A 23,228-nucleotide genomic window follows, 5' to 3' on the forward strand; every position below is an offset into this window, starting at 1 on the left:
TCCAGATATCATCCCTAGGGAGTTTATAATCCCAAATGAGAGCATGAAGGTGGCAGGGATTGAGGGGCAGATAATCTCTCTGCCAGTAGCAGAGGTACCTGTCAACTTTCAAGGCTGGAGGGGAGCTTGGCGCCTAGCAATTTCATCGACTCTGCCAGCAGCCGTGCTCGTGGGAAATGACCTGGCTGAACATGTGAAACGGGTGCTAGTGATTACACGCTCACAAGCCACCACAGGGACAGTTCAGGGGGGTAATGATGAGCCAGAGACGGAAGCAGAGGGGAGTTCAGAAGCTGTGGTGGAAACCTTAACCACAGACAGCAGATTTGGACAGGAGCAGAAGGCAGACGCCACTCTCCAAAAGTGTTTTGAACAGGTGACTGACGCCCAGCTAACACCTGAAACCCCAGTGAGATTTCTGGAGAAAAAGGGGATTCTGTATAGAGAGACCCTGAGGAATATCTCAAAAGGGGGAGATGGGATCAGGAGTCAGCTAGTGGTACCTGAAAAGTATCGCCCCATGATCTTACAAAGGGGTCACTCTGACCTGTTTGCTGCACACTTAGGAGTGAACAAAACACAGCAGAGAATCACACAGAATTTCTACTGGCCTGACATAGGGAAGCAGATCAGGGAGTTCTGTAAACAATGTGATGTGTGTCAAAGGCAGGGGAATAACCGCGACAGGACCAAAGCAAAGTTGTGCCCTTTGCCTGTGATTGACACTCCGTTCAAATGCATAGGGGTGGATATTGTGGGACCTTTGCCCAAGGCCACAAAGAGGGGGAATAGGTTCATACTAACAATTGTGGACCATGCCACAAGGTATCCTGAAGCCATACCCTTGACAAACATCGAAACTAACACAGTGGCCGATGCTTTGGTGGGGTACATGTCCAGGATGGGATTTGCCTCAGAGATAATCACAGATTTGGGCACATCGTTCACGTCAAAGCTCATGAAACGCTTATGGCAAATCTGTGGAATTAAGCTCAGGGAAGCCACTGCCTATCATCCTGAAAGTGATGGGGTAACTGAGAAGTTCAATGGGACTCTAATGCGCATGATTAGGGCTTTCTTGGCAGAGAATCCAAACAATTGGGACCAGAAGCTGCAATCCCTTTTGGTTGCTTATCGATCAGTGCCACAAGCCAGTACCGGGTTCAGTCCATTTGAACTTTTATTTGGGAAAGGGGTGAAGGGGCCCCTTGATTTGATCGAGCAGGGTTGGGGGCAGATCGCCCAGGGTGACCCACAAGACGTTGTGACTTACATAGACACCTTGATGAATGACCTAAGGAGAAACCTAGAGCTAGCAGCAGAGACCCTGCCAGCTCAAAAGGTCAGAAAGAAAGCTTGGGATGACCAGGAAGGCAGGGAGAGGCGCTTTAACCCAGGGGAGGAAGTGCTTTGGCCTAGGCTCTGCAGAGAGAGCAAACTGCAGCTGGGTATCCCAGAAAGAAAATACTTGGGTCACAAGGTAGGGGGAGGAGTGATAAAACCCCTGGAGGCCAAAATAGAAGCTGTTCGTGATTGGCCCAGACCCAACACCAAGAAAAAAGTCAAATCATTTCTTGGGTTGGTGGGCTACTACAGAAAGTTCATCCCGAGGTTTGGCGAGATTGCGGCTCCGCTGACCGATCTGACGAGGAAGAAGACTGATGACAGCATCCCGTGGACCAGCGACTGTGAGGCGGCGTTCCAGAGGTTGAAGGAGGCGTTAATCAACTATCCTGTCCTGCGTGCTCCAGACTTCGACCGGGAGTTCATCATCTACACCGATGCGTCTAACAGCGGGGTAGGAGCAGTTCTGTGCCAGGAGGATGAGAATGGTGACCAGCATCCAGTGTCCTACCTGAGTAGGAAACTTCAAAAAGGTGAGAGACATTTGGCAACCGTGGAGAAGGAGTGTTTGGCCATAGTCTACGCGATCCAGAAGGCCAAGCCTTACATCTGGGGAAGACATTTTATTCTGTGTACTGACCATTCACCATTGCAATGGTTAAAGACAATGAAAAGCCACAATAGCAAACTTATGAGGTGGGCTTTGAACTTACAGGACTATGACTTTGAAGTGAAGGTGGTCAGAGGGTCAGTGAACTGTGTTGCTGACGCCTTATCAAGAAGACCTGAAGACTGAAGACGGCGAAAGAACATGGACTATATGTATATAATGAAAACAAAAAGTTAAAATGTACCTGGTTTTGAATTTGGTTGGTATTAATAAAGGTAAATTGATGTACTGTATATGGTAAAATGTTTAAATGCATATTTGCTATGGTTAACTTGGAGTGTAAGTATATGTAAGTATTATATGGTATGTATACATGTTGTGGTGTATTTTATGCAGGTTGTTTTTTTGGTGAAAAGCACTTTTAGCTTTCCCCCTACAAAACAACTTTTAAAGAGGGGAGGTGTTACATAACAGCACTGATGTTACCTGTCTGTCATGGGTTTGGAGGGAAAGTTCCATCCTATGGGGAGTGGAAGGCGGGACATCAGGAGGAGGGGCTGTACTGTATAAATATGTGATGCCTGTGTGGTGAAGGAACAGACACACTGGGAGATGCTGAGAGACTGTGAGACACTGGGTTGGGACGAAGCAGCAGCTGGGGAAGAAGAAGCTGTTGTGGGAGTCTGGGTGTCTGACAGGGTACTACTGTGTGTCAGAGTACCAGCCTGAAAGGTTCAGGGGTCTGTTGGTTAGCCAGAACTGATGGGTTCAGGGTCTGTGCTTTAAGTTAAAGGTTCTAGGTGAACCAAACTGTATGCTTGTGTGTGTGAGAATAAGCCACGTTACTTTATTTTATTCACCTGATTGTTTTATTTACCCTGTTTGTATTTAAAATAAACCTTATTCTTTTGTTGTTTAAAATCCATCCCTGGTCTGTGTGACTTATTATAGGGAATGGTTGGTGGCAGCTTAGTAACTGTGTGATAGATCCCAGTAGGTCTGGGTTTGTCACAATTACGCAGGGAATGGATGAAGTGGATATAGGGAAGTTCTTTTCCCTCTCACGCAGGGGACATCCACTCCAATGGAGTGTTGAGAGAGTGAGAACAAACAAAAGAAAATATTTCTTTACCCAGCATGTTGTTTGTCTGTGGAACTTCTTGCCATAGGATGTCGTGATTGCATCTGGCCTAAATGCCTTTAAAAGGGGCTTGGACAGATTTCTGCAGGAACGGTCAATGTATTTATTTATTTATTTATTTATTTATTTATTTATTTATTTATTTATTTATTTATTTATTTATTTATTTATTTATTTGCAGGTTACAAGCTTTTACACTGAGTAAAAGCTTTTACAATTGCAGGTTACAAGCCATGATGGGAATGTACAATCTCCTGGCTTGAAAGGAAGGTATTTCATAGTGTCAGATGCAGGGGAGTGGCATCAGGAGACAAATATCTAGTTGTCTCGTGTGCTCCAAGAAGCACCTGGTGGGGCCACCATGAGATACAGGAAGCTGGACTAAATGAGCTCTTGGCTTGATCCATCAGGGCTCTTTTTATGTTCTTATGTACAGAGATCCACAGAAGAGGTACACTTCCAGATTCTGAAGTGACAAATCTGCTGGAAAGATATCCCTGCTTGTACTCAGGCTCTCCCTATGCCCAAGAACCTGGGAAAATCTGTGTTCGTGCTTCGGGGTAGAGCCTACGTGTGATCAGAAATATCTCCTCTGCAGAGTTGCTATTTTCCACATGTAGAAAGGAACAATAGAAAGGGGAAGAGGCTTGCCCAGATAGAGAACTACAGTACTGAACAGGACTAGAGAAATGCTCTTTTTCTAATGACATGGCTTGAGGAGAACAGTAGATACACAGTATATATAATATATACTGTATATGTTTCTGCAACCCTCTCGCATTTCTGCAAACCAAAGTTATGCTTGCCTGAAGCAGATGCTTCCCTTGCTTCACCCTTCTTACAACACTGCTGTGTCAAGAGCAACTGTACTGTGTACTGTGCGGGGGCCTCGGCATATGCAGTTCATGAGGCTATCACACGCGGCAGGGGTTTCTTAGTAGTTGCCCCTGTTCTAGATCTCTCTTCTTTCAGAGATCCAATGCTTCTGTCTTTCAGCCACTTGTTAAAAACATGTATTTGTATAATCTACCAGGAATGAGTAAGTGCTCAGCTGGTCTTGTTTGCATCGTTCTGTTGTATTTCTAGAAAACACTTGTAACCTCTGTTTTTACATATTTATGATCTTAAATGTGTCCTGTGTGCTTATTTTAAAAACATGAACTATTTGCTGCCCAAACGTAGAGCTCACCCGTAGCCCCACAACACCCCTAACCTTCATCACCCCACACTCTTCCTCAAAACTTGTAAATGCTTAAAAAAAGTTTTGCTCCATAAGTCCCTTGGGTCCTCTCAGAGGTGTGAGGGACTCTTTCACCCTTTTTGAGAGACCCCCAGCATTTACCTGCTTAGTTGTTTTACTAAAGAGTGCCAGGGTCTTTTTCCAGTTTTTTTTTTAAAATCACTTATATAAGGGAAAAAATGGGAAAGGAGTTTGCAGGAGGAAGTGGGACCTTCCAGAGTTCAGGAATGGACATGTGTGGTCCCTAGATTACCTAATCCTGATACTGATAGTGAACGGTAGAAATGCTGGTTCTCAGAAGCTGTTTGAGTTTTCTTTCTTTTTTCCACTTCACAGGACCCTGTGGTTAAAGGTCCATTTCGAGTTCCTGCTAAAGGCAATCTGACACTGAAACAGGAGCTCCCGGTTCCTGCTCTTTTTCTCATCCACATCTGTGCAAAGGCTCTCACTGCTCCCAACCAGGTGAGCACCGTGACTTCTCAGATGTTTGCTTACGATTACTCTAACCAGGGTGTTTTTATTTATTTCTTTGCTTGAGCTCCAGTTAGAACCCTGGAATTTGGGGTGGGTGAAGGTTCTTGGTCCGTTTCCAAGAACTCCCACCACCGGTTTTGCTCTTGTAAGCTATCCTCTCGGCAATATGAAACTGTTGTTTAATGGCAGTAGGTGTGTTTTTTTTTTTGTCCTGCTGTGTGCCACATACGCTTCTTCTCGTCTTGTGCCACATGGCAAATACACCTTCTTTCGAAAAGTACTCAAAATGAACAAGGCTGTGAAGGGAAACCTCAGCTTGCCAACTGCATTAAAAGCAGAGGTCAAAAATCCATCTGATGTTTTCCATACATACAAGAGAATTTAGGGGAAGCCCGTTTCATGTTTTGCCCATTGTACAATCGATCCCATAGCCAGTATGTGACAGGCAGATGGGAAAATAGTTCTCAGGGCTTGCATGATTGCTTGTATACAATTACTAAGCCCATAGGATTTTAGCCTAGTACCACTTCTAGGAGTAACACTTCTGGCTATAACTAGAAGCTCACAAGACAACTTGATGTCTCGGGGAAAACCTTCCCCACAAGAAAACAAATGTGTAATGGAGAAGGTGATATGAGGTTTTCTCTAGAAAAGCATCATTTCCCTAGAAAATGCCTCTCACCAAATAGATTGTTACACACAGCTTAGAAATAATCAGTTGCATGTTTCTTCAGATTAAATCATTCTGTATCCATGTTGCAGAGTTTTGACTTTCTGGTAGAATTCTGTTTTTGCTATACAGTAGAAATACAGAGATCCATAGAGAAGAATAACTACAAGTTCCCCAGAGTTCACCCCTTTCTCATTAATTCGCACTTAAAGTCTCTATAACTCACTCAGAGACATCTGTAGCAGATAGAATAAAAAACATTTCTCTACTTCCAGTTGCTTGAAATTACAGACTTGTAAATTCTGCTTTCTCTACTGCACACATACTAGCAGCCAACTGAACAGATCCTAGTTACTTGACCATGCCTCACAACCTCATCATTCAGGTGCCTCTGACTGTTCCTTGACCTTGTTTTAGCAAAATGGACCTGAGCTAGGTCTAACCTCACACTTTCCATATACACAATCCTTCATACAGATTCTTCTGTCTTGCCAGGTGAAAGGTGTTCGCCTCATTGGTCTCACGAAGGGACAGATTCTGGTAACATGGGATGATAGCCATGTGAAATCAAAGTAGGTAATTTTCTAAGGAAATGCAAAACTGTGTTGAATTTCAATTGTGTTTCAGAAATGGTCATGTTCATGTTTATTCTGAGTAGGTCCCTCTCTATTCAGTGGGGTTCCCACTCAGTTTAAGTGTGCATAAGGTTGTAGCTGAAAAGAGTCTATAACAATCTGACAATCAGGATCTCATTCCTCTTTCTGAAGCCACAGAGCAAGGATCCTGATACATGAAGTGCTCCAGATTCTGGAAGTTGTAGGGTACTGGTTTGTGGAAGACAAGACAAGACATGTACGGGTGTCAAAGCTGGACAGTGAGGACAACTGATAGTGCCAGTATCCGTTTTACTAATGTAATCAGTGTTTTTGCATTCTGTGAGTTGGGATCTTGTGATGACTCTCAGTTGGGTACTAAACAACTGGAAACTCTCTTCCCCTCAACACCTGAAGGGCTATAGCGCTAGCAGGCTTGTTCATGGATCGAGACCAGTACATTCCTGCTCACCCACCTGTGAAACTTAAGCACCATCATGTAATTGCTCTAAGCCTGAATGGCATAGAACAGTGATAGCGAACCTTTTTGAGCCCGAGTGTCCAGATTGCAAAACCAAACAAAACCCAACCCAGCAGGCAGTGGTGGCAGAAGCAGAGGTGGTGGCAGAATCCTGGGCACGGAGGTGCCTCCAGACCCCACTCCAGATCTGCCTCCAGTCATGCCCAACCCTGCCACTGCCTACAGCTTGGCCAGCCTTTTGCCAGCGCCGGCTGCTCCGGATCCTGGCTCGCCACCTGTCGGGGCGCTAGCACTGCGGCTGCAGCTACCTCCTCAGGTTTGGCTGCTGGGGGTAGCAATCCAGCGACTTATGGTTCACGTGCCCACAGAGGAGGGCTCTGTGTGCCAGTTGTGGCCCACGTGCCAAAGATTTCCCATCGCTGGCATAGAACAACAGAGGGCTGTTTCTGTCTCATGCTCTGTATGATTAGGGATGGTGAAGGATTTGATTCTGATTTTAATTCAGATTGACCTAACTTGCATTTCCCAAGCTAATATGTTAATGGGAAAACTGTTTTACTTTGTCTTTTGCACTTATCCAGAGTTTGTGATACCCTTTCTCCAATCAAAAAGTAGGTATACAGACTGTTTACAAAAACATAGATGAGACATGTCAAAAAATGTATACTTTCTTGTATGCCTTTGTCTGAATGCATGCATTTGTGTGTGGTTTTCTGAACTAGGAGAAAGACAAACAGGACCCATATAGGTTAGGCATCCTTCAATCTCGAGAGACTATGGTAACATGCTCTGTATGCAGGACCCATATACTGTATTGGGAGAAAAAAAATAGCAAAATGGACCTCAGTTTTTATGTAGCTATTTTACTATGGTATTTGTAAACAGAAGTAGACACGGAGCAGAATGGGCATCTGCATCAAGAAGGCAAAAGCTGGAAGAAACCCAATCTGCTCATATTACATAAGAGCAGACTGGGGCTGAGGAATGTGTGTTGTCACCCTATTGTTACCTCTGCTTCCTACACTCTTTAACCTCTCTTTGGCCTCTTGACAGCAGAATGAGTTACCCATAAGAGTGTACAAAGGGAGCAGGGTTTGTGCTAAATAAAGATCCTGAGGGAGCTTGATCACCATCCTGATTTTTCTGTTGTGGGCTTCACATCTGAAATGCTTTTAGAAGAAATAAAGGCTGTCATTTGTCCAGATGTCCTTTATATAGAGATGGGCACAAACTTGAAAAATGGTGGGGTTTGATGGTTCATGATTGGCATGAACCAACCAGAAAACCGAACCATGAACAAATTACATTTTTGGTTTGTGCTCAGTGGGAGGGGGGAGGCTTACCTTTCTTGTGTTCTGCTGCTGTGCTGCTGCCGCCACCACCAAAACAGTTTGGTCCTTTGTTTTGTTTCATCAAAACAAGCTGCATGAACCAAACCACAAACCGAACCATTGACCTCTATGGTTTGTGGGGTTTTTTTTTCTGGTTTGTCATTTGGTTTGTGCCCATCTCTACCCATAAAGTATGCTGTGGAGCAAACTATTATGAGTGTGTGAAAGGTTATCAAGCAGACATGTCATGGGATGGAATGGAGATACAGCAATACAGGTATGACTGTAACACAAGCCCATTGGGCCTAATTTGAATTTACAGTAAGTCGATTTGGCACAGTTTGATTCTGTTTCTGCTAATAACTCCTTGAAAACACACTTCCCTTGCAGAGAGACAACAATTTATTTACATCCTCTGTGATATCTTTGTTTGCTTGTTCACGCAGGTGTCTGAAAAAGTTTGAAGTTGTTTTCTCACAGGATGGGAAAGCATACCACCAGATCAGCTTCAAAGACAGTATATTTACAATGCTGGTCTATAGTCCAGGTAAACCTCAATATATTGTCTTTGTTTGCAATTTCTGAACCAATGGAAGGTTGTGTCAACTCGTGATCTTTCAGTTTCAGACTCTTCATACTTGGAGATTTGTGTTGGAAAGTATAGAGCAATCAAAGAGGAAGCATGGATCTCTCTGAAAGTTTATGCTTTATGTTCTGGACAGCATGCCCAGGAATTATAGGAGTGGCACTCTTAGAATATCTGAAGGGCCAGTGGTGCCCAGTCAGTACAGATTCTGCCACTGCTACCAGCAGAAGGAAACCTTAGAAGGATGGAGGTCTTTTTCATTTCTGTGAAAAAGAGTGGTGTGCAGAAAATTATTCCTGCATTCCCTAAAATACAATTTACATTGCTAATCTAAATGTTCTGCAAGCCAATAGCCCTGATTCAGAGTTGTATAATGTGTACACACAGAACCCACCAGCTGTTTTTCAAACTTGTCAACATTTGTAAGTAGGTGGTCTATTTGAACATATTTTTTAATCTCTTTGAATTTGAATTTTTTTAAAAGGCAGGAATCATGGAAAATGTTGCACATGTGCAGAAAGATCTTGTGTGAAATCTACAGCTTGCTTTTTGAACTAATAGAAGGGCAATTGATTTAGGGGCAGTTTAAGGCTTCTGAGGGATAAGAATGGGACCAGGTGAGGGTAGATAGGTCTACAGAAGCCTCTATGGGCTTATTCAGCGTCATTTTCCATGCAATATATACTGTATATATATTTAATGTATAGGTTTGTGGTTTCAGATGGCCCTCTGGGAATTCTAATGGAGTGGTATAATTCTCTGTTCCTGCCCATAGAATTAATTTCACAAAGGTTTCACTGGTGCCATGTTGCTCCATAGCACTGTCATATATAGCATTCAAAGGAATCTCCCTTTAAAAAAAAGAGTTCATATAGATTAAACACTTAGAATATAGAAATCATAGAAAAGTGAAGTTGGAAAGGGCCTACAAGGCCATCAAGTCCAACTCCCTACTCAATGCAGGAATACAATCAAAGCATATCTGCCAGGTGATTATCTAAGTTTTTCTTAAATGCCTCCAGTGTTGGAGCACTCACCAACTCCCGAGGTAATTGGTTCCACTGTCGTACTGCTCTGACAGTTAGGAAGTTTTTCCTGATATTCAACCGAAATCTGGCTTCCTTTAACTTGAGCCCACTTGGCCTATATTTATTTCAAGAAAGCTAATCTGGTTTTGGAAAGGATCAAAACTATATTGCCATTATAACCTGAACATTTGGTGAGGTAAAAAAGCTAAAGCATATATTTTATTTTATTTTTTAAACCCAGATATACATACTCTCATACATGCCAAAATATTTCTGCCTGCTCATTCTAGCTTTTCTCAATGCAAGTGAAACCTTAACGTAATATTATGTTTTGGGCTTCCTTTGCAGGAACAACAGTGACAGGATTTTACAAAGTGCGTGCTGTCGATTATTGGGACAGGGCAGGCCCGTTTTCTTGGCCAGTGTATTATAATGGAGCATCTTGAGAAGAAAACATGCAAGCTACAGTTTGAAAAGCACACCATCATGCTTTTTGACCAGTTGCCTTTCCTTGTATTCTGAACTTCCTAAAAGCAATCATTCCTCTACCAAAAGTATGTGGCAACGTAGTAGGACATCTCCAAGCGCCGAAATGTTGTTGAACTTCCAACTTTCACCTGCTTTAGCCAACGGGAATTCAAATCCGGCAGTACCTCATGGATCAAACATTTCCGATCCCAAGACCGAGGCAGAGCAGCAGCTTCTGTTGAGCTCCTTTCTTTTCAGATCAGAATGAGATAATCACGTTACCATCCCTGCTTGTAATGAGAGGGGAATCGTCAATTCAAGTTAAAGAATTTGTGTGTCCTCAAAGGGCAAGAATAAAGTGCATAATTTATGTGATGTGTTGTTCTCTGTCTTGCAGTCTTCTGTTGTTGTTTGGACTGTTTGTGTGTACATTCAGATTTTTCAGTTCAGTTGCAAAAATACCACCACTAGCTGGTTCTGGATAATAGAATGTGGGCATGGGGGAGAGGTGGATAATAGAGATGGGCACAAGTTGCCGGTTCGTCTGTTTGTTCCAGTTTGTTTATCAGCCAAACAGGTGTTCGGCACTTTCCAGCCCTTCCTTACTCTGGTGGGCACTGACTCAGAGGCAGCACACAGAGGAAATGGGGCAGGGAAGCATCGAAGACCTGCTCAGCTGATGAAAGAACCACCAAACCAGTGGATAGTCATTTTGGCCTATCTCCCTTGGATCAAAGAAGGTTCTTTCAAGAACATCCTGCCCCGCCTGCACATATTAACAAGAGAAAAGGAGGGGAAAGTCCTTCCTTCCTCAGGATCCGTTCTTTTTCTGCATGTTGTGGTAAACAAAACATACTAAGAATTTGAGAACCTGCATTCTTGTGGACAGTAAGTGTTGGTCCTTTCTGTGAATGGAATGTAGCATATGTACCATCAAGCGCAGCCAAATGTTTATGCACGGGAAGATCCCATCTGAAGCTGCATAGCTTTGCAGAGCAGGGCAGAGATTATCTGTAAATATGTGTTCAAATGAAAGAAAGTGAGAGTGAAGTGGGGCAGAAGAGCTGGATTTCCTTTTCCCAGATTACTTAGATAGGTCATGCTGTGAAGAGTGGCCATGATGCACTGTGGACTTGAAAGACAAGCCCTCTTCACCTGTTACTTATGCTTAGGTCTGATAGTAGACCTTTGGTGCATTTCCACCTTTCCCCCATCATGCTACTGTATCCCCATCTGATGTCAGTATGTGGATCCTTGACTAACAAAACAAAAAAGTCTAAAACTCTGTGCCCAGCGGCCCGTATTGGAAGATAATACTGCAGAATGGATAGCAATCTAGAAAGGTTCCCCTTGACATTTAGTCCAGTCCTGTCTGACTCTAGGGGGCGGTGCTCATCCCCATTTCCAAGCCATAGAGCCAGCGTCTGTCCATAGACAGTTTCCGTGGTCACGTGGCCAGCGCGACTAGACACGGAATGCTGTTACCTTCCCACCGTGGTGGTACCTATTTATCTACTTGCATTTACATGCTTTCGAACTGCTAGGTTGGCAGGAGCTGGGATAAGCAACGGGAGCTCACTCCGTCACTTGGATTCGATCTTACAACTGCTGGTCTTCTGACCTTGCAGCACAGAGGCTTCTGTGGCCAATCTAGAAAGGAAACTCTCATTTCATATCTTAGGCATGAACTCAGTAGGTTGCCTTGGGCAAGCCACTCCAGTAGCACCCATGGTTTTGAGTGACAGATTTATGCAACAACAAAGTGCCTCACAATAACTCAACTGGCAGGGCTCTGGAGAGGAAATGAAGATAGTATTGGGAAACCATAGTGCTAAGTCACAAATAACTTTTTTTAAAAGGTAAGTTGCAAAATTTCAGTGGTAGGCCGCAATTCTCTGTTGAAGGAGACCTAGTGCTGATACAGGTTCCAGTTCAAGCCCATAGATATTTGATATCTTGGAAGGACAAGCAGAATGGAAAAAAAAAGAAATGTGAATGAAACAGGAGAAAGAAATGCTGGATAAAAAGAGCGGAGGCACCAAGCACTGTGAAGACACAAAAGGGTACTTTGAGGGGTGCCCTTATTGAGTTCCATAAATTGAAATGAATTTTCAGAAGCAAACTTGCATTTTCTATCATTGCCATTTCGGTGAGAGGAATTTACATGTTCAACTTAGATGCTATGTGTCATTTTTCAATTGTTCCTTTAATGGAAGTTTTATACAAAGATGGGATCTAAAGACAAGGGTGTATAATATCTTCATTAATTGTGTGCCTTCAAGTCAGCTTTGTTTTATGGCAACTCTTCCCAGGGTTTTCTGGATATAGAATATTCAGAGATTATTTACCATTCTTAGGGGGGGGTCACTCTGAGACTATGTAGCTTGCCCAAAGCTACTCAGGCTGGCTCTTCTGTTTGAAGGCTCTGTCAAACCCCTGACCTCTGTCTCTGCAGCCAGGTACCCAAGTTACTGAGCTGTCCAACCAGCTGATATTAGACCACTAAAATATGTGCAGAAGCTGGTTTTTGACACTCTAGGAATCTTCATCAGGCTGAGCATTACGGAGCTGGGTGTGATGCAGAAGAAACAATTCTAAAATGCAGAGCTGGACGTGCAGGCCAGGTTCCTTGTTTAAAGAAAGTTCCCAAAGGGGGAATGCACACCCCTCCAATTTTTAAGCCATATTGTGTTCCTGAATTGGGTGAGAGGCAGGGTATAAATGTAAAGGAGTAACTGCCTGCTAAGGGGGAAATTATCTTGTCCGCTGGTTCCCAGGTTGTCTCAAGGCACGTTCACACATGCGGAACCAAAGGATGAAGATGCTAGGCAGGTGAGACGCTAGCTGAATTTCAGGACTGAAGGATAGCCAGGAGTATCAGAACATGCTGTAGCTTAGCAAGTTTTCATTGCTTGAGAAAGGAATCCCTCTTTTCATCAAAAATCAAAATAGGGGAAATAAGTTCTAACAATTTCTATGATATTTGGGGTAAATTTGTGGAATTTGTGTTAGTGAAAGGAAGGGGGAAAGCCTCTAAAGAATACTCAATACAATTTTGGAGAAGTAATCTGTAAAAAAAAAAGTATTACAGTAAATAGAGTCCTGTGGGTATGGGGTGCATGTTAGAATTTAGTTTATAATAAGCACTATTACTTGTATTTTTTTGTATTTTTGTTATGTGTTTTCTGTGTATTTTTTTGTATAAATAACATTTTTTAAAAAAAGATAGAAAGGAATCCCTTCTTCCTCTCCATGCGAGCAGAATCAGTCCAGAGCCTGAAGGTGTTTGACTGGAATAGCTGCCACTGAAAATGAAGTAGATGACCTTCCGGGGCAGATGGACACAAATCCAATAGTTTCTGCCTTTGATTTGTGGTACATTAGCCAGTTTAGATAGAACTATATACTACAGAGAGTATGGCAACCCCATGTAGAATTCTGTTCCCCTCTCATTCCTTTGTAGTCTTTGTCTTCACATCACTGGAATATGTGTGCTTCCCTGGACTTGTTCCATACCATGATCTATACTGATAGGGTTTGGGGGGGGGGGGAGTATTATGAAGTTGTGACATCAGATGAGCTGAACTGAGGAGGACAGAATCTGGCATGAAATTGTGAAACATTGTTTGGGCCTTTTGTTTGAGGGCAAAGAAGACTAGATACCCAGTGTGGTGTAGTGGACAGAGTGACAGACTAGGACTCAAGAGGCCTGGATGTGATTCCTTGCTCACCCATGGAAATTCAGTGGGGGAGTGGAACTGGTAAAACCACTCTTTAAATATTCCACTTTGAAAGCCCTACTAGGGTTGCTATGAGTTGGATTCCATAGCAACCCTAGTAGGTTTGTTATGTGTCATTCCTTGATGACACATAACAAAGAACACCACAGCCATTATGTTGCTGCATCTCATGCAGGAGAACCCCCCCCCCAAAAAAAAACATGCCTGTGTGAAGACGAGCCCAAGGAACTAATTTACAAGATTACTGAAAAACATTTATTGACAAATGTTACATTAGTACACTTCTTTGAGTCCACACGTGCAGTATGTGTTGCACCCAAGTGCAAAAAATTAGAACAAAAAAATTTTTAAATACAACAAGCCGACACTTAGATGTGTTCAAGAAAACACTCTAATCCAAGCTATGTATGAAAGGAAATGTCCGGATGGAGGGACCAGGCCTCTGCTCCAACTCGGGACTGGAGGTGTTTTGATTTAACAGGCCCCTGTGGAGACAAGCAAAATAAGTATATGTTGGTTGTTGCCACAACGTAAGTGGGATTCAGGAAGAACATTTTGCATTGTTGTCTTTCAAAACATTACTCAGCTCCAGCTGCAGAAAAGGTTTTAACAGTGTGGAAAGAGTAAACAGAGAGAAGTTGTCTTTCATAATATTGGAGCCTGAAGTAATTCAATATAATTGTATGGAATAATTACCTGGCAGTTAGGTTCTACTCAACAAAGAAAAGTACAACTTTAACACAAGGCATACGTGATATATGGGAATACGTTAGAAAAAGAGATGGTGGTGGCCTCGGTTTAGATAGCTTTAAGAGGCTCTAGACGTGTTCAAATGATAGGCTTATGGCGCTAGCAATATAAGCTGACTACCATCTCAAAGACTACATATCCTTGAGCAGCAAACACTGAGGAAAAGTGAACGGTCATAGCTCTTTGTGACCTTCCTTTCCCTCATTTTTCCCTCAGTTACATCCTCCATGGAGTAGCTTAAAAGAGAGAGCGAGAGCACAAGAGGAAGACCTGCTAAGATAGTTACTTGGAGCAATTCATAGAAAGACCCCCAAAATCCCTGAGCAAAGAAGTCCTGACACACTCCTGGTGGAGGGAGTTCTTTGCACGGCAGTGTTATTACACATCCCTGTGAAGGCCATTGGTTTGAACACTGAGCACAGCTGGGGAGGCTTAGCTATTCACCCCTTTGTCAAAGACATACGTGTAATATATTTAGAAAGTTGCCTCTTGATTTCAGTGGTAAGGCAACTGGAGGTATTCTCAGTATCTCTAAATTCCAGTACCACCACAGTTATAAAATCTTGCTAAGGCAGACAAAAATCTTTGTTTTCCCCTTCAAAAAATCCAATAATTTTGTCCTGATAGAGTAGAGTCTACAAAGTAATGATCAACAAACCATTCTTAGACATCTAAATATTTTGGTTAAAAAAAAAAAAGAACAGCCAAATTCCAGAGCCCTTGCAGAAATTATTTGTAATATATATTTCCAAATGTGTTTTTGTTTTTTTGTTGTTGTTGAAGTGCCACCCTTACTAAATGCAATGAAAGAGCAACCTTGTTTGGGAATTGAGCTCAGAGCATCGTTGGTCCAAGGCTCACGAGCCTGGTGTATGCACAAATGTTGCTTTGGAGGTAGCATGTCTTACATTGAGTGCTGCCACCCTATTGTGCCTTCCCAACACATTCAAGCACCAAAGTGGTCTGTGGCAAGCAAGTCCCAGAGCTGAAAGACCCTGGTCATTTTTGACCTTAGACTTTCTTGGGTAGCAGGCTACCCATGGAAAAAGAGAAAGAATGGAGCAAGTGGATGCTAGAGGATGGTCCCGCTGGAATACAGTACTGACTTGTCTTGCCTAAAGGCCCCACAGTCCTGGACCTGCTCTTCAACATGCAAGAGCATAAGCTGGCCCTTTACAATTTTGTTTCATGCTCTTCCTCCACCCAAAGCTACAGAACAGAGACAGATTAGATCCGAGCTCATGGTGGAAATCTTTAGCCCTCCAGATGTTTTACCTTTCGACATTTACAAATCCCAAATGGTGTAGCCAAGAGTAACGGCTGTGGAAGGTGCAGCCCCAAAACAGCTGAAGAGCTAAAGTTTCCCTACTCCTGGCCAAGGAGTTACAAAACTAGTCCCTCTCTCCTAACCTGATGAGGGAGATTGGGGCATCCTACAGATCAGGCTCTGATCACACTCACATGAACATTTTTGCCTCAGGTCACATTGCCCTTGCAGGTGAGCTACTCATAGATGCATAGGCAACCTTTCCCAAAACTGTTTTAAAAAACTTTCTTTGCAAAGACAGGAGCCAAATAGCATTTCTACCGACCTGACTGTAGCACAGGCTGAAACTGGCCAGACATGCAGATTTCCTCCTGCTTCTGGCGCACAACACGCTGGATGGCTGGGGGAAGACCTCGGGGATTGCGGGAGAAAATAAGGGCATAGCCGTCATCGCACGAGCCATCCTCTTTCAGACTGCGGCAGGCGTAGGTGATGGCATAGTTATCATAGTCTGTGTCAATCACCCAGTAGTTGTCACCTGAAATCATATCAAGGGCCCAAGTGAAGCGAAAAGGTCTGACATCAGCTATTGTGTGTTTTCCCTCCATATGACTAGAGGAGAGAGCCCGGGCAGTTTCATTTCTGAACATCTCAGTATGTCTGCACATACTGTCCCCTGCTCTGCCTGTTCAGACATTCCATCAGGACAAGCAAATAATTATGTAGGAGCTGGTTAAGTCATACAAGAAAGAAAGGAAAAGCAGCATGCATGTGTCTGATTAAAAGCTTTCCTTCCGTGAAAGTTGGGAAGGGGAAGAGTGAGGAAGATTAATACACAGGGGAGAGAACAGGAGAGGCCACAGAAGGACATGACCCAACCAGCATCCTTCTTGTCAAGATGGCAGCCACATGCTGGGTTTATTCTAGGGCTGCACTGCCAAAAGAAAAAAAAGGAGGGAAACCCCAGCAAATATCACCTCCCTGTTGCTCACCCTTCATTAAATTATATAGTCTCCAACCTAGCAAAGTCTCCTGGCCTCTGAAACAGAAACACTTAACTTTCTCCATGGGCAGTGAAAATGAACTATTTGATACCATTTCATGATATCCGAAACCACTCACCTAAAACAGCTGCTTCACTCTGTCATAGGTCTGCCCATTTCTCTTCCCACATGACCTGAGTTTTCTGACCTTATTATGACATGGCCTTTTCCAGCTATGGGCCCCCCTGATTTGGGAGAGCCCCCCCAAGAGATATCCAACCCCATTGGCCAGTCTCATTCTTTATATGCCTCTGTAATGTTTCTTGTTCTTAGCACTCTAATTCTCGTGAACCCTGTGCTGACAATTTTGCTTTGTGTGTGTGTGTCTCTGTGTGTGTGTGTGTGTGTGAATTCTGATTGCTTTTTCATCTCTGTTGTTATCTAACTTTACTATTTTCTAGTCAAGTTGGCTAACATGAATACAATATAAAAAAATAAATAAATCTGCATGAGTTTCAATTTCACTGCTGGGATCTTTTCACTGCCTACGCCATTAAGATATTGTCAGGAAGGTCTCCAGGCCTGCCCAAACCCCACAATCAGTGGTTGTTGAGCATTGTTCCAGAAATGCATCGCTCTGCCATTCCCAGGTTTCAGAGGACGCACTCTGTACCCTTCTCTTAACTTTCTGATTTCTGATATCTCACTCACCTCCACTTGACAAGTAGCTCGCCAGGCCTTGGTAATTCATGAACATTTTTGCTGGGGTGGTGGGGTCAGGCACTGAATATTGGGCAGCCATGTCAGCACAGATCACCCAGAATCTGAAACAGGAAAGCAGCAACATGGATTTCAATACGAGTGGATCTTTTTTTTTCTTTTTTTTTCTTTTTGCCCTGTGCAAGATTCCCCTACAGGTGGTTGTAATATAAGTTTTATTTGTCACTGTGGAACAAAACCTCCAGCCCATTCTACCATGTAAAGGCAACTTTTCCTTGTATTGCCCTCCTCAGTGAACCCAGTCTATAGTCTTCTCGACTCTTAATTTGTAGGAAGATCATGAGCATAGGGGAAGAGCCCCCTCTCTTGTCCCATTAATTCTTGAAGGATTATAGCAGGATTGGGATCCAGAAGTCCAAGGTCCTAATCCCACTGAATGAGTGGGAACCTCCCCCCTCCCACAATGCACTTGGACGGGCTGGCTTACTAGATTATGAAGTATAAGAAGTCAAATTCAATCTAAATAAACAAATTATATTGGCAGAAGAAGAAGAAGTCATGCACACAGCCATCAAGAGACAGAAGGCCTCCATAAGAACAGTGCCTGAAGGCAAACCGGGGCTCCATTTAAGCCAGAGTATCAGGCCAACTAACACTGCAGAAAGACAATGTGCGTGACTGTTAAACCCTGCTATAGAGCACTGTTAGATACAGGTATTATCAAGGCACTGAATGTTCATACGTATAAAAGGTTCTCTGTGCAGTTTCATAACTAGGATCTCCAGGAGAGTAAGCTATGTATATTGTCCTGCAAGCATGATTGACAATTAAACATGGCTAAGTTTTAATAGAGATTAGCTTTTTCAACTTCCAGGCTTGGGTTGGTTTGTTGTTTTACAGAATAATGTTTGGCTCTTTTCTGGTACAGCCCATCAAACATCCTACCTTGTGGTTCCTTTCACTGTTCGTTTGCTGAGCCCAATTGCATATAAAAAAAGTGACTGATCTTCATTTGTTAGGATCCCTGAGCTTGACAAATGGGCCTAAACATGGCCAATCAGTTTCTCTGTCCAGGCTTTCACAACTGGCAGCTGAAAGTGTGGCCTGGGTTGACTGGAAAACTTTGTGGTGAGGAGAATGTGAAGAGGACATTAGTTCTCTAGGGAATTTTTTTGTCTTGTTTTTTGTGGAAGTATCAAAGCCCCCGCCTGCCCAGCAACCAAGGCATTCATCAGATTTTCAATAAAAGGCAATGGAGAGAGGGGAAAAATCTGAGGTGAAATGTCCAATAAACTGCCCCACCTCCTTTACTCCTGCCTTCTCTCCACTTTTAGCATTGGGTGCTGGGTCCTGTTCACATCTAATTCTTTTCCTGCTCTTCAGCACTGATGATGTTTTATAAATACATATAAGCATCTTCCTGAGGGGATGCCAGCCAGAGATCACATAGCTGGTCATTATACAACATCATCAAAAGTGGAGCAGGGATTCATTAGCTTCGTTCAAAACAGGCTTTAGTGTAAAGCTTGGCAGATTTTGCAGTATTATTTATTTAAAATATTTTTATCCCACCTTTCTCCTTAAAAAGAACCCAAGGCAGCTTACATCTTTAAAAAATAATTAAAGAAGTATTATGTTAAAAATAGTAATAAAATCAATACTTTAAAAAAAAACAGAGCACAACAATCCAGTTAAAAAGCCCTCTCAGACCAGTCTCATAATATCACACACCAAACATTTTCCATCCTCACTCTTACAATCTTGTGACTTACCCAAAAAGCTTAACTCTGCCTTTAGAAGATGCAATCATGGTGCCATCATCTTCTATGGTATATTCGGCTGAGATGTTATCCTGTAGAAACAGCCCTTCTGGGTCTTTCTTAGCCAGTGCATACCATTTACCTGCATACTAAAATGCAAATGACATATTAAGGATCACATGAAGGAGATCCATTGCATGTCAACCAGTTAATTTATTAACTGAGGCAAGGAGGAACTAAGCTAGCCACCTGATGACTGCCTATAATTTAAAGAAAGCAGATTTCGACAATTTAAATCCAGACTTTAAAGAACTGAGTATTTATTGAAATATGGAACCTAGAACTGATTCCTGGAATCCTGCCAAAGAACTGATGCAGCATGGTTGAAACCCTGTTCTGCAACTTTATAAATAAAAGTTCTCCTGGTGTTATATTTGGAGGCCTGAAATTGTCCTACTGCTGCCTCAGAGGGTAGGACTACATTTTTATGAGCTTCAGTGGGAGAAAGATAGATCTCCGGTGGCCATTAGGAGAATCTTCTTGATCACAAGGGCAGCTTGTTGATGAGTTCAGGTATTGGGGGGGGGGGGAGGAAGGTGTTGTGCTTTTCTGGATGTCTAAAAGAAAAGGCTGGAGAGCCATTTTTTGGGAATGCTCCAACCAACTCTGTACACTATTTCCTTCACTAAAGGGACAAAATAAGTTCTAAAAGCCCCCATGCCCTCATGTTTCTATGATTTTAGTATCAATTCTTCCACACACTACCAGTAACAGTGTGCAACTGGCCACCTCAGAGCAGCTCCTTTACCCTGCATATAACACATAATACATCTAGTGCCCCAAACAAGTGTGGACCAACTGAAAGACGAGATATGTATGTATGTGTGGACAGCTTGTGACTGAGATAGTGGGGTGCCTCTCTGAAATACTAGGGTGAAGTGCTCCCTCTTTTCTGGTCCATGAGCCTTCCCAAATGTAACCAAGAAACAAACAAACAATGAATGCAGGGTTGTAAGCAAGTTCCCAGAAAGTGCTTTGACTGTAGAAGCAGAGAGATGGAAGTTCACACAGACTGAAAAACACCCCGTTATGTCCAATAGATTAAAAGGAATATCTCAGCCTGCTCTTAGTATTTACACTTGTGCAAATCTTCTGCTTCAACCCAGCCCTCTTATGTCCTTTGCATTAGGAAGTGTTGATAGTTACCCTCTTGGGGTCAAAGTCAGCCTTCACCGAGAATGATTCCACAGCACAGGAGGGCTGCGCTGAACAATAATCAAGGATGGAGATCAACGTCACCAGGAATGTATACTGCGTGTACTTCATCCTGTAAAGTAACACAATTTCAGCCTTTATTAGAAGCTCGTAGTGTTTTCATTCTCCGCTATTATAGCTGGGTAGTGATTCAAGATAGTCGCCCAAGTATTAGCAGAGCTAAAGACATCTCAGCATAATTGGCCTGCTGTGACTCCCAGCTTCTTCAATGCTGGGCCCAAGAAGCAGAGCAGCAAATATCTTCTTCCCTCTCTACCCAACAACCCACCCAAATTATGGTGCAACATATCCAAAGACAGCCATATTATTTTGGCCAGCTAGGCAGAAATTCCAAAAGCACTTCTTCCCATTCATGGCAGTAAAAAACGCAACAAAAATGAAGCAAGTCACAATTTGCTGCCTTTTCACGATATCCAGCATTTGGCATCGGGGAGTTGGCTGCCCCCTCCCTTGGGCCCTGACTATCCACAATAAAACATATCTCTTTTCATGCAAAATATCCCAGTTACTGTCAAGGGGGAAAGGGAATAATGTTGCTGAAACTGTCACTCGTGTCCAAAAGAGAACTTAGCAACAGAACAGCATGAATATCCATATTCTGACTGATTGCTCAACACTTGCGTGTATGTTCTGTGCTGTCAAGTTGAAACTGACTTATAGCAACCCTAGTAAGGCTTTCAAGTGAGATATTTAAGGAGTGGTTTTATCAGTTTTACTCCTCCAGTGAGTTTCTGTGGCCAAGTGTGGATTTGAACTCTGTTCTCTAGAGTCCTAGTCCATCACTCTATCCATTACACCTCACTGAGAATCCTACTCAACACTTGGGTTTCCATGAATCTTTGTAATGCAAAAAAAAAAAAAGATGCAGATTTGAATGAAAAAGAAAGGCAGCTATCTTGGCTGTAAGGAAAATGCAGAGAGTAATATTAATATAGCATCTTCCTTAGACTAAGGAAAAGGGCACAACATGTGTGTATCTGAAGTAACTCTTGTTCTGCTAACTTTTGGTTTGCTTATATTTGTTTATAAAGCAACTATTTGGCAAGGAGGAAAGACTATGGAGCAGACCCTTCCTCCCACTGTGTTTACTAGGAGGCAACTAACTTGGCCTGGTTCCAGGGCGGGTGCAGTTGAGGACCACTTCAGAGGGCATGCTGGGGAAGCAAGGATGTTACGATAATGACGATTACAGAGGGTTAAAATAACCAGACGTTTAAAGCAAATTGACTGCTGTAATCCAAATAATAAACCAGTAAGCACTTGGCGAGGGTGTAAAATCCAGCCTTCTCCCTTGGAATCCTAATCTAAAGGATTTGTGTGACATCACTGACAGCTAATTTATACTGTCAGTGAGGGGGAAGATGGACTTTACTTCTTCAGGCTTCAGGAGCACGGCCAGTTCTACCACTGGGCAGAGGTGGGTGCTGGCGGACAAAAATGGCATCCCTCGCTGTTTCCCCTGAGCTTCAAGCCATGGCCCTCTCTTCCTAAAGAGGTCTTTGTTCGCCTCCTCTACTGCCTCTAGCCTGCTGCCCTTGTGGAGGAAAATGCTCCACTACCAGTGTGTGGAAGGCAAAGCAGGGCTCCATTTAAGCCAGAGTATCAGGCCAACTAACACTGCAGAAAGACAATGTGCATGACTGTTAAACCCTGCTATAGAGCACTGTTAGATACAGGTATTATCAAGGCACTGAATGTTCATACATATAAAAGGTTCTCCGTGCAGTTTCATAACTAGGATCTCCAGGAGAGTAAACTATGTATATTGTCCTGCAAGCATGATTGACAATTAAACATGGCTAAATTTTAATAGAGATTAGCTTTTTCAACTTCCAGGCTTGGGTTGGTTTGTTTTTTACAGAAAATACCCAGTGATTCAGTGATTCGTCTAATCAGTTTTTTCTCCTGACCTGGAGCAGGTCACTCTCTTTTCCTCAGGCAGCAAAATGTCTACTTACTGCCTCATCTGTGAAATGACCATTCTTCAGATGTTACCACCAGAAACGTGGAAACCACAGTGTTTCAGAAACTCCACACCTGACAGGCTTAAGTTGTCAGAAGACAAATGTCTTTTCCTCAACATTTAAGCATAGGCTCCAGGATATCCCCTCGTCCTAATTTTGTGGAAGAAAGTACCTCTATCTGCCCCCTGTTCAACAGGTAGAACACTTCTAACATTACATCCTTATTTCTCATGCCAGCTGTTGCATTAAAAATTGACCAAAATTGACTGAAACATTGCAGAATTTTCCATCTGAATAACTCAAGCATTTTAGCGGACAAAAGCCACCAAGATATTTCAACAATACAAGAAGAGAGGAAGATGGAATAGCATCATCTATTGCTGTTGAAAGACCTACCTGATGGATTGGGAAAACTCCTGGAATTTATTCCGTATGATTTATCCTTGTTGTTCGGAAGAAGTCTTGGCTATGAGCAGCTCTCCACTGACTGCCTTTAAATAAGGCACCAGGAAAGGCCTTAATTGGCTATTTGCTCCCTAGACCTGAGTAAGATGCTTAGCTTTGGATAATCCATTATGTAAAAACCATCACCAGTAATCCTCGCACTGGACCCTCGATCTGCTGTTATCAAACACATATGGCTTTTTATGTAATCGAAGACAACATCTCAGCCAGCACAGCTGACATAAGAAAAGCACCTTGGCTACATATCTGGACCCCTTTGTGGCACCTCCCTGTGTTCTCTGCAGCACGTGGCCTGCCAATTTAGAAACTCATGCATCCTAAGGAGGGAGGAACTGTGG

At 43.0% G+C, this 23,228-nt stretch overlaps 2 protein-coding genes across 3 annotated transcripts in view; one reads left to right on the forward strand and one right to left on the reverse strand.

Annotated features, from left to right (window-relative positions):
• The window catches only part of IDUA (alpha-L-iduronidase), a 62,816-nt gene extending 52,475 nt beyond the window's left edge, over positions 1-10,341 (forward strand). For both annotated transcript variants that reach the window (XM_020807065.3, XM_072991935.2), the window contains 4 exons: positions 4,672-4,797; positions 5,975-6,051; positions 8,331-8,431; positions 9,847-10,341. In XM_020807065.3, coding sequence (XP_020662724.3) covers positions 4,672-4,797; positions 5,975-6,051; positions 8,331-8,431; positions 9,847-9,944 — 402 coding nt within the window. In that variant the 3' untranslated portion in view covers positions 9,945-10,341. The remainder of the gene's footprint in view (positions 1-4,671; positions 4,798-5,974; positions 6,052-8,330; positions 8,432-9,846) is intronic.
• Positions 10,342-13,947: 3,606 nt separating this feature from the next.
• Positions 13,948-22,942, reverse strand: LOC110086259 (purpurin). Its single transcript, XM_020807074.3, has 6 exons — positions 22,822-22,942; positions 20,393-20,513; positions 19,199-19,335; positions 17,418-17,530; positions 16,049-16,261; positions 13,948-14,191 (listed from the first exon to the last, which is right to left on the reverse strand). Exons 2-6 carry the CDS (start codon positions 20,510-20,512, stop codon positions 14,181-14,183), a joined length of 594 nt encoding a protein of 197 aa, XP_020662733.1. The 5' UTR covers position 20,513; positions 22,822-22,942; the 3' UTR covers positions 13,948-14,180.
• Between the last annotated feature and the right edge of the window lie 286 nt (positions 22,943-23,228).

The sequence above is a fragment of the Pogona vitticeps genome, chromosome 2, assembly GCF_051106095.1.
Source record: "Pogona vitticeps strain Pit_001003342236 chromosome 2, PviZW2.1, whole genome shotgun sequence".
Classification (NCBI taxonomy): Eukaryota; Metazoa; Chordata; class Lepidosauria; order Squamata; family Agamidae; genus Pogona; species Pogona vitticeps.